The 13,560-nt window shown below is 30.9% G+C and overlaps 8 protein-coding genes across 8 annotated transcripts; 5 read left to right on the forward strand and 3 right to left on the reverse strand. All coding sequences in view use genetic code 12, as the record gives it.

The window, feature by feature from the left end:
- Window positions 1–472: 472 nt before the first annotated feature.
- CTRG_02761 (uncharacterized protein) lies at window positions 473–1,162 on the forward strand (the record flags this gene model as incomplete). The annotated part of the gene is made up of 1 exon (XM_002548418.1): window positions 473–1,162. One exon carries the CDS (start codon window positions 473–475, stop codon window positions 1,160–1,162), a length of 690 nt encoding a protein of 229 aa, XP_002548464.1.
- A 270-nt stretch (window positions 1,163–1,432) lies between these two features.
- On the reverse strand, window positions 1,433–1,684 carry CTRG_02762 (cytochrome c oxidase subunit VIb; the record flags this gene model as incomplete). Its single annotated transcript, XM_002548419.1, has 1 exon — window positions 1,433–1,684. The coding sequence occupies one exon, from the start codon at window positions 1,682–1,684 to the stop codon at window positions 1,433–1,435; it is 252 nt and encodes an 83-aa protein (XP_002548465.1).
- Window positions 1,685–2,002: 318 nt separating this feature from the next.
- On the reverse strand, window positions 2,003–2,488 carry CTRG_02763 (uncharacterized protein; the record flags this gene model as incomplete). Its single annotated transcript, XM_002548420.1, has 1 exon — window positions 2,003–2,488. The coding sequence occupies one exon, from the start codon at window positions 2,486–2,488 to the stop codon at window positions 2,003–2,005; it is 486 nt and encodes a 161-aa protein (XP_002548466.1).
- Window positions 2,489–2,967: 479 nt separating this feature from the next.
- Window positions 2,968–4,203, reverse strand: CTRG_02764 (uncharacterized protein; the record flags this gene model as incomplete). The annotated part of the gene is made up of 1 exon (XM_002548421.1): window positions 2,968–4,203. One exon carries the CDS (start codon window positions 4,201–4,203, stop codon window positions 2,968–2,970), a length of 1,236 nt encoding a protein of 411 aa, XP_002548467.1.
- Window positions 4,204–5,478: 1,275 nt separating this feature from the next.
- On the forward strand, window positions 5,479–6,708 carry CTRG_02765 (pyridoxal-phosphate-dependent aminotransferase family protein; the record flags this gene model as incomplete). The annotated part of the gene is made up of 1 exon (XM_002548422.1): window positions 5,479–6,708. One exon carries the CDS (start codon window positions 5,479–5,481, stop codon window positions 6,706–6,708), a length of 1,230 nt encoding a protein of 409 aa, XP_002548468.1.
- Window positions 6,709–7,314: 606 nt separating this feature from the next.
- ATM1 (ATP-binding cassette Fe/S cluster precursor transporter) lies at window positions 7,315–9,423 on the forward strand (the record flags this gene model as incomplete). Its single annotated transcript, XM_002548423.1, has 1 exon — window positions 7,315–9,423. The coding sequence occupies one exon, from the start codon at window positions 7,315–7,317 to the stop codon at window positions 9,421–9,423; it is 2,109 nt and encodes a 702-aa protein (XP_002548469.1).
- A 329-nt stretch (window positions 9,424–9,752) lies between these two features.
- Window positions 9,753–9,929, forward strand: CTRG_02767 (uncharacterized protein; the record flags this gene model as incomplete). Its single annotated transcript, XM_002548424.1, has 1 exon — window positions 9,753–9,929. One exon carries the CDS (start codon window positions 9,753–9,755, stop codon window positions 9,927–9,929), a length of 177 nt encoding a protein of 58 aa, XP_002548470.1.
- A 2,654-nt stretch (window positions 9,930–12,583) lies between these two features.
- CTRG_02768 (uncharacterized protein) lies at window positions 12,584–13,237 on the forward strand (the record flags this gene model as incomplete). Its single annotated transcript, XM_002548425.1, has 1 exon — window positions 12,584–13,237. The coding sequence occupies one exon, from the start codon at window positions 12,584–12,586 to the stop codon at window positions 13,235–13,237; it is 654 nt and encodes a 217-aa protein (XP_002548471.1).
- Between the last annotated feature and the right edge of the window lie 323 nt (window positions 13,238–13,560).

The raw sequence follows: 13,560 nt of genomic DNA on the forward strand, positions 1-13,560 counted from the left end.
AGCCAAACAAAGGTGGTTTTTCAGTTTTGCAACTGGCAACTATCAACTATCAACATTAAATATCATCATCAAAGAAGAGAAGCAGATACCCAGGTACTATTTAACCAGTAAGCGATTGGTACAATGTTCATATATGTGTGTGAATGCAGGCGGTAGTACTTTGATCCAACGATCAATCTTGTTAGGACACAAATGATGGTAGTTCCCACCACAGTTACACATAATTGTGCTCAGCCATTCAGCAATTTGACAATGCAACTACTAGTTCAAGGTCTTATGTTCTAAGTATGGCATATTCGCCTATGAAACAGTCATCTCAGGTTTTCTTTACCATTTTTGTCGTTGCCTACCATTTGACAACCAACACGCTTCCATGTTCTGAATTATAGGACGGAGAAAAAAAAATAGTAGCATCGAGATCCATCTCTCTTCTCTTGTGTCAATCACTAGCCTTACCAAACTCATCCCCATCATGGTCTATTATTTTACAGCTAAAGTATCACAAGGAGGAAATGAATATTCTGATTTTGCATTAGATGAGGATACTACAGAAGCAACTATCTATATGGGTAGGGATAAAATTGAAAATGATCCATTAATTAAACATTCACATCCAAAAAACATTTGGTTTCATGTTGATAAATTATCATCAGCTCATATTTATTTACAATTAACTAAAGAACAAATTAAATCATTCAAATCTTTTGAAAAATTCCTGATTGAAGAAGATTTATTAACACAAATGGCACAACTAACTAAGGCAAATTCCATAAAGGGAAATAAACTTAATAACGTGACGATTATCTATACTCCGGTAGAGAATTTACATACTGATGGTTCAATGGATATAGGAACTGTTACATTTAAAAACCCAAAATTGGTCAAGAGAGTTAATGTTGCAAAAAAGGAAAATGCTATAATAAATAAATTGAATAAAACTAAACGTGAAATCCCAACAGATGAGTTTATAACTGGTCAAGAACAATTGATTCGAGAAATTGCAATGGAAAGAAAACAAGAAGAAAAAGAAGCTAAAGATTTGGCTAAACAATATGAAACTCAGAAAAAGAATAAATCTGATCCATATGCTGATTTGTTTGCGGCTGATAATCAATCTCAAACTCAAAGTAATATAAATTATGTAGAGGATGATTTTTGGTGATTTCTACAATTAATATTAAATCATTATTTCGTATGCAAACTAGAGATAACTTTAAACATTTTCTCTTTTTTATTTTTAAATTGTGTATTTGAAAATACCATGATTGAATATGTATCAAATATAAAAAAAACTAAAGGGGGGACGGGGAGTGTTGATTAATAAACCCGTTAACTAAACAAAAACATTTGAACAAAGGATAAATGACAAGCTAAACAATATGGAAAGAAACATCTTTCAGTGAATGTATGTTTGTTACTTTGACAATTGAAATTAAGCATCCAAGTTAACTGGGAATTTACCAGCAGCTCTTTGATCATCCCATTTTTCAACCCAATCTAATGGACATAATGAAGTGAAAGTTTTGAAGAAAATTTTACATGGTTCAAATTCTTCACCTTTGACATTAACACATTTGTGGTAATCAACATAAGCTTGAGCACAATGTTTAGATTGGTTTTGGTTTGGGAATCTTGGGTCGAATTGAGGAGTATCGAATTTAAAAGTAGCTGGATCGACTGGCATTATGAATAGTTTGTGTAGATGGTTTTTCCTTATAGATAAAAGATAGGTAAAAGGAAAAACTTTCAATTTCTCAGTGGTAACTTTTTATTCTCTTTTTTTTTTCATCTTACGATTTTACATTTGGAGGTGAGAAATTATTGTTGTCTGGAATCTCATTGGTTGGTGTCACAACAAATGTGTGCGCCAATCAATAAATCAGAAACAACAACAACATATGAACTGCTACAATTTCAAATAGGTACATCCTGAACTAATTGCATTTCTCTTATCAAATATTCTATTAATTGTTGGTTAATCTATATAATAATGATTTACATCTTATGATGTTTTCTGTTTGGTCCAGCTCATCATGTCGATGCCTTCAAGAATGTCCTTCTTAGTTAAAAGAATATACATTGAAGGTAACGTAAACACTTTGGGACCGTTGATCTCTTCTAAAACTTTCTTTTCCAGTGACACTTCATCTTGAGTCTTGCTATCAACATCTGGTTTATTCTTATGGTTTGGATTTGTTGTACTTTCGATTTTTAAAAGTGTATTGTATTGAAATAATTGTTGTTCTTTCTGTTTGACAATTTCTGTAATGGCTATTAGTTTAGCAGCACCATTGGATACACCACCTAGAAGTACTATTTCATTATCTCCAATAAATTTCAAAATTGCTTCTACTTTATTTTTGATGGAATCATTTTTTGTTATTTTAAACACTCTCACTGATTCATCTTGAGATAATTTAGCTTTTAAATCACGTTCTACTGTTGCTAGTTGTGAGACGAACTTGGAATTAACTGATGGTTCAGACATCGTGATGATCAATAGATGGGTGAGTTCCGTTTAAGATGAGCTTGAGTGGTTTGACATGTTTTGCCGTGCATTTGATAAATCAAACGACAGAAAGCGAAAAATTAAAATCCGACCGAGAATGGTAATTTTCTTCGGTCGATAATTCGCTCTAGATTATCACCAAACAGATAATAAAACAAAATGTATACATTAATTGATTAATAAAAGAAGGTGATATGTATATATGTATATATCTAATTATATGTCTAGATAATGGGGCTTAATTATGAAAACTAGATAAACCAAAAAAAAAAATTAAAGGGGGGGGGGGGAAGATATTTCAAAATTATTAAAAAAAAAACTAAATTCTTCTAAAGTACAGTTATGATTGTAAGACCAAGCAGAAATTAAACAAAGTATTTAAAAGTAAAGTATCAGCCGTTGTTGTTGTTGTCCTTGTTGTTGTTGTTCTTACTTGGCAACTTTCATTTTTGCCATTTTTAATCACCACGTTTATGTACTTGAAAACTAGCTGGAGAATTTGATGACTGACTACTATCATCTTTAGCTAAACTATTTCTCAAGCTACTACGAAAACTTGATTTTGAACTATTTGAACGACTTATGGTTCCAATAATTATTGTTGTTGAATCAACTTCACCAAATCTATTATTAGTACCTAAATCTAAATCCCCATAAAATTGAGCCAATTCTAATACTTGAGTTTGAAATTCTTTTAATTTGTTAGGACAACGAGAATTCCTAACAGTTAAATTTCTATATGGTGATTGATTTAATCTTCTTCTTTTTCTACTTGTCATTGATGACACTGTAGTTCCAATAGTTGTAGTTGTTGATGATGGTAATGTTGTTGGAGAACCTGCAGCATTTGTAGGTAAAACTAAATGTCTACCATTAATTGTACTACCAACCATAGAAGCATTTTCAATTGCTTGAATGTCATGATTTTTAATAATGGGAGTAACAAACCCATTCAGGTGTAATAAATATTCATTTCCTTCGTTATCAAGTAATTTTGTTAATCCATTTAATGATAATGACAGTGGAGTTGTTGATGCAACTTCGGGCAGAATTTCACTTTCATTATTATTATTATTATTGTTATTGCTTTGACCATAAGCATCAGGACCAAATGTTAAAACTTCTCTACCTTTAATTAATTCCTTCAATTCTTTAACTTGAGCAACACTTTCAGTATCTGAACTAGAATTGTTTGGATCTTCATTAGTAATTGTAGTTATTGATGCACGAGTAGTAGTGGTGGTAGTACTTGTAGTAGCATTAGTTGTAGTAGTTGTTAAAGTAGTCAGAGTTGTTGTTTCAATGTCATTATTTGTTTCAGATATAGCATTGTCTGTAGTAGCAATATTGTTATTACTATTTGCCACTGCTGTTGTTGTTGCTGTTGTTGCCGCTGATGCTGTTGCTGTTGCTACGGCAGTTGAAGTAGTGGTGGTATTTGCAGCAGGGATGGTAGTAGTTATGGTGTTGGTGGTTGTGGTAGGGATGTTAGGTGTGATTCCAATTGTGGTTAGAATATATAATGGCAAAGTTTGATTGAAAATAACATTTCGAGGTAAACTAAATTGAAATAACCTAACACAAATTGTATCTAATATTGAATTTATTATTATGCTTTTCCTTTGTTGTTGAATGGAAATGAAAATACTCTGTATAAACAATAATGCAAGTCTAATATATTCTTGAATGGACATATTCTTGCCTATAATGAGGGGTGATGATTCTTACCTCTTTATTTCTTCTAGTGGGAGTAATGACTGATAATGATGTTGATGGTAGGATAATGATGATTTGAATCCAACGTATCTGATATTTTTCAATTTTTTTAAAAAAAGCCTAAAGGAGCTTTTAATTGATTTATTTAATAATTAAATCAAAAAAAAGAAAGGTAGATGGGTAAGTAATAAAAATGAAATAGCAAACCGAACAAACTAAATAAGGTGATGATGATAGTATAAAAATGAGTGATTTTTCCAAGTTTATAAGGGTCCGACCACGTTAAACAAAAAAAAAAAATTGAAAGCCAAAAAGAAAACAGTTCTGTTCAACATCAGAAAGAAGGGTAAAGAAGAAAATCAATTAGAAAAGACCCATTATTCATCCCTGTTCTAATTTCAATGCAGGGTTTTCATTAAATCATAACAAAATAATCAATTAGTGAATGCAAAAAAAAAAAAAAACGCCCACATGAATATAACCATTGATTTTCAAAAGGACACAAAATTGTATTTGATTTTTCATAAAAGAAAGTTTAGTTAAATTGAAAAATTCTACAAATTAATGGTTTACTTAAATTGTTATTCTTTTCAATCTAGACCTTTCATATGAGATGCTGTTTCCTTAAATTTTATAATTTTGCGAACATCAAAAGATTACTTTTTTTTTGCAGTCAAATTCATACAAAAATCCAACAAAATTATTAAACCAATAGAAAGATATAATCAAGGTTGGTATTTATGTAAGGGTAATTAGAAACACTATAGGTTATATCTATCAAGATATAAGGGATTGTTATTGTGATTGAATGACATCAAATTGCCACTTTGTAAGACGTCTGACTGTTGGCAAATAAATTCCCCCGTTGCAACATTTGTATACCTCCTATATACTTAGTATGTATTCAATTACTCCTTATAACTGTCTATGGACAACTGAACTAACCAATTGCTCGAGGTTAGCATTTCAACCAATCATGGTTTACAAAGATGACTCTCAGTCAATGACTCTAATTTTTACCCCACGGAAAAAAACATGAAAGCCGCGCTAAACCCCAAAACGGTAAAACTATCCCACACAGCCAAAAACTTCCGTTGCTCCATGAAGTGGACAAATAATCTCTCCGGCTACTAAAAAGTTCAACAATGTGATTTTCCAAAATTTTTTGCTTTCTATTTCTTCTTCTTCTTCTTCTTCTTCTTCTTCTTCTTCTTCTTCTTGGTTTCTACTTTCCCACTTTAATCAAGAGTTATATGTTTAGATTATTACCTGCAAGAGTTAATAATTTAATATTTAAAAACCAATCAAGAATCTCTACCAATATAATTACCCAATCAAGAATGTCTTTCCATTATAAACAACCAGAACATAAATTGACTTTAATTCCAGGTCCAATTGAATTTTCTGATGATGTTTTAGCTTCAATGGCTACTCCTTCACAAGCTCATACATCACCAGAATTTGTATCTACTTTTCAACAAGTTTTACAAAATTTAAGAAAATTGTTTAAATCCACTGATTCTAATACTCAAGGTTATGTTTTAAGTGGATCTGGTACTTTAGGTTGGGATGTTGCTGCTAGTAATTTATTAAATCCTGGTGAAAAAGTTTTAGTTTTAAGTACTGGATTCTTTTCTGATTCTTTTGCAGATTGTTTAAGAGTTTATGATGCTGATGTTGATGTTATTACTGCTGAAGTTGGTGATGTTGTACCATTGGATAAAATTGAAGAACAATTGAAGAAGGAAAAATATCAAGTTATTACAATTACTCATGTTGATACTTCTACTTCTGTTGTTAGTGATGTTGAAGCAATTAGTAAAATTGTCAAGAAAGTTTCTCCAGAAACTTTGATTGTTGTTGATGGTGTTTGTTCAATCGGTGTTGAAGATTTGGAATTTGATAAATGGGGTATTGATTTTGTTTTAACCGCTTCTCAAAAAGCTCTTGGTGTTCCAGCTGGTTTATCTGTTTTATATGCCAGTGAAAGAGCATTAGCCAAAGCTTTGAACAAGACTAAAGATACTACATTTTTTGCCTCTTTGAAAAGATGGACTCCAATCATGAAAGCTTATGAAAGTGGAAATGGTGCTTATTTCGCCACACCAGCAGTTCAAACCATCACAGCTTTGAAAACATCTTTGGAAGAAATTTTAAGTCAATCAATTGATGAAAGATTTGCTAAACATGCCCAAGTTTCTGATAAATTTAAGAGTGATGTTGAAAGTCTCGGATTAAAGATTGTTCCAGCTAATAAACAAGTTGCTGCTCATGGTTTAACTGCAGTTTATTTCCCAGAAAACATCAATGGTCCTGATTTATTGAAAAAATTATCTGAAAAAGGATTTGTTGTTGCTGGTGGTATTCACAAGAAATTAGTTGGTAAATATTTCAGAGTTGGACATATGGGTTATTCAGTTTATGCTGGTCACATTGACAAATTAACCAAGGCCTTGGAAGAATCTTTGAATGAACTTAAGTAAAGAGTTTTTTTAGATTATGAGAGTAAATCAAATAAATAAACACCGTTATGAATTTCCCAAACAAGTAATATTTCCTAATAAACGGGGTTTGGTAATACAGTCCCATGAGTGATTTATGCTGTTAGGTTTCTCCCCACACAATTATGAGTTGTCCGCTTTTATAAATTTATACTTCTACTTCTACTTCTACATCTTCTTGATAAATATGAGTTGTTTTTGCTAATTCCGTGTTGTGATCGTGGTGAACTAACAGATTTCGATTTCGATTTCGATTTCGATTCCGAATTCCGAGATTCGATTGGCTCAGATTGACAAACGCGCGGGAGCCACGTCGATTGCGTAATGCCACACTTTTTCTTCGTCTTGTTGTTGTGTCTACCAAAGCGAAAGAAAGTATGAGAGAAAAAAATATAAATAGCGGGTAGTAGAAGTCAAAGAGATCTTGTTACAAAACAACGTCATAACCACTATAGTTCCAACTTCAAACGGCCATAACCACCTTTAACCACTAAAGAAGAGATACTTTACATTATCTTTTGTTATTATATATTCTAGTCAATTCCTTTATTTGCATACCTAGACTTTAATTTTCTTTTTTTTGAGGTGATGTTTCGAAGTATTAAACTAATACAACCATTTCGTACACTTCGTACATCCACAACTAAATTTACTACTACATCATCGTCATCATGGCTTATACCTAATACTATCAGAAGATCAATACTACAACAATCACAACAACGGATAACATTTTCTAGATTTTTCACACAGACAAAACATGTTTCCCAACAAATTGTCAAGCCAAAAGTACAACAATCTATATTTGGTAGAAAAATTAGTACTTCTGAATCATTTATGATAAAATCATTATTAAAAACAATATGGCCTAAAGATAATTTTAATTTTAAAATTCGTGTTATTATAGCATTATCATTATTAATTGCATCTAAATTATTAAATGTTCAAGTTCCATTTTATTTTAAAGAAATTATTGATGCCATGAATATAAATTGGTCTGAGGATGTAGGTACAGTAAGTGCAGTTATTGGTAGTTTAATATTAGCTTATGGTGGTGCAAGATTTGGAGCAGTATTATTTGGAGAATTAAGAAATGCCATATTTGCAAGTGTTGCCCAACTGGCAATTAGAAGAGTAGCATATAATACATTTGTTAAATTATTAAATATGGATTTAAATTTCCATTTATCTAGACAAACTGGTGGATTAACTAGAGCAATTGATAGAGGTACTAAGGGGATTAGTTATGTTTTAAGTGCCATGGTATTTCATATAATTCCAATTACTTTTGAAATTACTGTTGTTTGTGGTATTTTAACTTATAATTATGGTGCTACTTTTGCTGCTATGACATTTGCAACCATGTTGGCCTATTCGATTTTCACTATTAGAACAACTGCTTGGAGAACTAAATTTAGACGTCAAGCAAATAGTGCTGATAATAAAGCAGCAAGTGTTGCATTAGATTCTTTAATTAATTATGAAAGTGTTAAAATTTTCAATAATGAAGCTTATCAAGCTAATAAATATGATCAATCATTAACTAAATATCAACAAGCTAGTGTTAAAGTTGCAACTTCATTGGCATTTTTAAATTCTGGACAAAATTTCATTTTCACGTCAGCATTAACAGCAATGATGTATATGGGATGTCAAGGTGTTGCCAATGGTAGTTTAACAGTTGGTGATTTAGTTTTAATTAATCAATTGGTATTCCAATTAAGTGTACCTTTGAATTTCTTGGGTTCAGTTTATCGTGAATTAAAACAATCTTTAATTGATATGGAGAATTTATTCCAACTACAAAGTGAACCTATAAGAATTAAAGAAATTGAAGGTGCTCCTCAATTGGTTTTAAATGAAACATTACCAGGGGAAATTAAATTTGAAAATGTTACATTTGGATATCATCCAGATCGTCCAATTTTGAAAAATGCTACATTTACTATTCCAGCAGGAAAAAAAGTTGCCATTGTTGGACCTTCAGGTAGTGGTAAATCAACAATTTTGAGATTAGTGTTTAGATTTTATGATATTGATTCTGGTAGAATATTAATTGATGGACAAGATATAACTAAAGTTTCATTGGAATCATTAAGAAAGAAAATCGGGGTTGTTCCACAAGAAACTCCATTATTTAATGATACTATATTGGAAAATATAAGATATGGTAGATTAGATGCCAGTGATGAAGAAATTAATAAAGTTATAAATTCAGTTCAATTAGATAAACTTATTAAAGATTTACCAGATGGTGTACAAACCATTGTTGGAGAAAGAGGTATGATGATTTCTGGTGGTGAAAAACAAAGATTAGCTATGGCAAGATTATTATTAAAGAAAGCACCAATTACATTTTTTGATGAAGCCACATCTGCATTAGATACTCATACAGAACAAGCATTATTGAAAACAATTCGAGGAATATTTAGACGTGATCATAGTACAAATGTTAGTATTGCTCATAGATTACGAACCATTGCTGATGCCGATAAGATTATTGTCTTGAATAAAGGTGTAGTTCAAGAAGAAGGGACACATGGTGAATTATTGAGTCAATCCGAAAGTTTGTATGCTCAATTATGGAATATTCAAGAGAATATGGATGTTGAGAAAGAATTAAGATTAGAAGAAGAACAAAGAGTTAAAGCAGAACAGGAGAAGGAAAACCAAATATTTAAACAAGAAAACAAATAGACTCTGGTATGTATTAATCCATACTGATATCAATGTTACAGCTGTATATATATATATATAAATTTGAGGGTTTTGAATTGATTAATTGATTGATTGATCATGGCTTATTCAATTTTTTCTTTGTTGTTGTTGCTGATCAAAGCCCGTATATCCGATATTTTGGTCGCGGGATGGCGAAGTATAAATTATCGTTTCTCCCTCGATCTCCTAAACAATTTAATTTTCTCCAACTTTTATTATTTCTTGTTCTTCTTTGAATATAATCAACCAAAATTCAATTCAATTCAATTTAATTCAATTTAATTATTCTTTCAATTTAACTTAAGAAAATGTGTAAACCAGCTACTTGTGATATTTGTGGAGGTGCTACTTGGTTCGGATGTGGAAAACATGTTCCAACAGCTATGTCTAATTCTCCAAAAGATCAATGGTGTACATGTGAATCAGCAAGTGGTGCTGAATTAAACGGATTCCCACCTAAAGTTGGTGATGCTAAAGCTAAATAAGTCCCTGACCAAACAAAGCAACCCCTTTTTCCTTGTTGTTTCATTCATTCCTTCATTCAGGGGGACATAATAATGACTTGGTATTGTTCATTACGGCGGGTATGAGTTTGAATAAATATAGCTTATTTTTTTTTTTTTTGTTTCAATTGTTTATATATTGAAAAATTTCATTCAATGCATAAGATCTTAATCATCGTAATGGAATTGATGTAGTAAGCTCTGATATATATATATATATACAGTGGAGTAAGTATGAAACATATTAATTAGGTTTTTTTTTTTTTCATCCTTATATTCAACCTTGTTATTCTTATTTATTTTGATGTATGAATTACTATTATGATGTAATGAATTGTTCAAAGTTGCCTGTTTCGGAAGTTAAATATAGATAATGTAACTCCGACGCATGCATTAATTAATTATTCAATAACCAAAGCCTTCCCTCCTTCATCCATCACCTTCTGACAAACAAACAAACAAAAAAAAAAAGGTTTTAGTAAGCAACGAGGGTTATATTACAGTGTGAAGTGGGACGATATCGATGTTGATGAAAAGTAAAAGTTGCCATGACAGGTAAAGGTTAATGAGTTGCAACCTCAATGTATTACTTTTCAATTTAAAGTAAGTAAGAAAGAGGAGATGGTATGTTGAGAAGACTGAAATGGGTTAAACAAAATAATTGAAAAAGGGCAGAAACGGTATAGGGATATCAATTGATCAAATATCACTACCACTATATCCTATATTGCATGATAAGTGTGTAAACATAGTGAATTTTTCAAAACAATAAACTAAACCTAAATATTCCCCCCAACTCGTGATTATTTAGTGTATTTCATCATTACGATTTCAAACAATTGCTAGGGTTGTTTCACAAGATCTTCTCATTAGATCATATATGTGTATGTCTATGTCTGTGTGGGAATGTCTACAAATTCATAGTTCGTATGTGTCTAAGAGATAATATCAATGTCATCGATAGACAAGAGACAATCGACCAGCTATTATTTCATACACACATCTTATAAACAATAAACACCAAAAATGATGATTCTAAAAGAACAAACAACAACAAAAAATTGATCCCTTGGGTTTGAAGAAACACAATCCAATGCAACTGTTACATCAAAAATGTGAAACCAACACTATTTTTATTTTTTGGTCGGTTTTAATTTTAGACCAACGGTCAAATAACCGACGGAAAATATTGAAATAAACGGTTTATCAACAATCGCCCCCTTTTTTATTTATTTAGTTATTTATTTATTCTGGATATACTGTAGTAGAAAAATAGGGGTTGGTTATACTGTACATATTGTAGTCACATTTCGGTTAAGTTGTATAATTTTAAAACATCGTGAACCCATCAACAGTTTATTGTTTTTTTGAATCGATGGAAATACTTTGATTTCTCCGGTAATTTATTATCTCTTAGACATAAACAACATACTACTCAAACTTGTTCAAAATGTGTATGCATATGTATAGCTGTATACATAAACGATCTTTCCTAATTCGGTAATTCGGTGTGTCGAATTAGAATTTATTGCGTAGATATTGTTAAGCAAGTCTAGAAACTGAAAAATAGACCCAAATGATACAAATCACACACAGACTCTCTCTCTCTCTCCCTCCTTCTCTCCGTATATCTCTTTCGGAATGGGAATGACATGGGGATTTACATTGTTTAAATTTGGTTAAGGGAGCCCATAAAGTATAAAAACTTATTTTATACACTTGACTATAATAGAGTAGAGTAGAGCATGAGAATAAACTATACACATCACACATTTTTAAGAAACCAACGATCCCATATGAAAATCTTAAACAACAATAAGGAAATTAGAAAGACGATGATGGGGAGGGGCCCCCTATTGTTCTTGTTCTTACTAAAAAAAACATGAAAATGTACAAAGTCCTACTATTACATATAATAGTTGATACTGATGATGTGTGTGTGTATTAATCTTCTTCTTGTTGCTCTTCTATTGCTATTGTAAGAAACGGTAAACAGAATTAAATGACGGTGACTAATTTACTAGTAATGATATTCAAATACAACCAATGACAGAACAAGGATTACCGCTGATTCTTCTTCTTCTTCTTCTCCTTGTTGTTGTTGTTGTAGCTATTGTTGATTTACCAATGGGGAGGTTGGTTTCAAGAAAAGGCTATAAGCAATTCTTAATATTACCAGGTCGTGCACATGTGATACACACCCGCGGCCACTGTGCAGGATGTTGTATAACTTTGGGTTTTGTGTTATTTTTGTTATAAATTTGTGTTGTTTACGTTTTTTTATTATTGTGATTGTGTTTGTTTTGACTTTGTGTCATTTGGCAATGCACTCCTGTTCCCCCCTTAACAACAATTGCAATAAACACACAACAACAACAACAACAGGAACATCAACCTCATCATCGAGTTGAACTTTTTCAAGATATAAATATATAAAAATTCATTCCTACGCCCTGATTTTTTTTTTATTTATTTATTTTTAATAAAATAGAAAATTATTCATATTATCATAATTGTTATTTAGTTTTCATTATCATCGCTCGCTCATAACTACATCTTCTATCAGAGAAACAGAGAAATATACCCACACATATATATATCATCATCATCTTAATAGTAGTAGTAATAGTAATAATATGGCTTTAACTTTAGATAATACCACTTCAAATACCAATTCAAGTACAAGTTCAGGTAAGACGTCGAGAACATCAAGTATTTCTCGACATAATTCAATAAAGAATAAATTAAAATCATTACGAAAAGAATTAAAATTACATCAATCAAAACCATTACCTCCATTACCACCAACAAGAAGATTTAATTCAACTTCATCAACTCCAAATTCATTTTCTTCTTCAACTTTTTCAAGTCTAAATAATTTAGCTAGATCAAAATCAGTTTCACTACCTATAAATACTACCAAACAATTACAACAACAACAACAAGTACCAACAAGAGAATTTCATATTGATTTTGATTATAATTATACTTTTGATTTAAAATCTCCAACTATTGAAGAAAATCAAATGAATTTTCAAATTGATGATCAAACTATTTTACCTCCATTACCACCAACTGAATATGATTCAACAATAACTTCAATAAGTAGTCTGGAAATAAATAATTCTTCTTGTATAAATGCAGGTCATAATAATTCAGAAGATGATGAAGAAGAAGATGATGATGATTTTTTAATTAATGGTAATGAATTAATGGATGTTGATAAATTAGCTTGTTCAATTTTAAAACTGATTAATATTAATAATCGTGAAATTCAATGGAATATTTAATTATTCTAAAATTATGATAAAAAAAAAATGTTACGAAATTAATGAATTCCCCCTAACCAACCAACCAACAACAAACAAACAACAAACAAACTTCCATTTATAGTTCTTTGAGTTTTTATATTTATTGTATCTTTCTTTTTTAGTTTTGGTGTGAGTTTTCTTGTTTAAAAATAATGATATAGAGATTTTTTTTTATTAAAATTACTAATAACAGATATTCAAAATAAAAAAAAAACCTATCAACTTCATTACTCTTTAATCTACAATCTACAATCCCCCCTTATCTCCCTTCCCCTTCCCCTTCCCCCTGATAGATGGATATT

The sequence above is a fragment of the Candida tropicalis genome, assembly GCF_000006335.3.
Source record: "Candida tropicalis MYA-3404 genomic scaffold supercont3.3, whole genome shotgun sequence".
NCBI classification, from domain to species: domain Eukaryota; kingdom Fungi; phylum Ascomycota; class Pichiomycetes; order Serinales; family Debaryomycetaceae; genus Candida; species Candida tropicalis.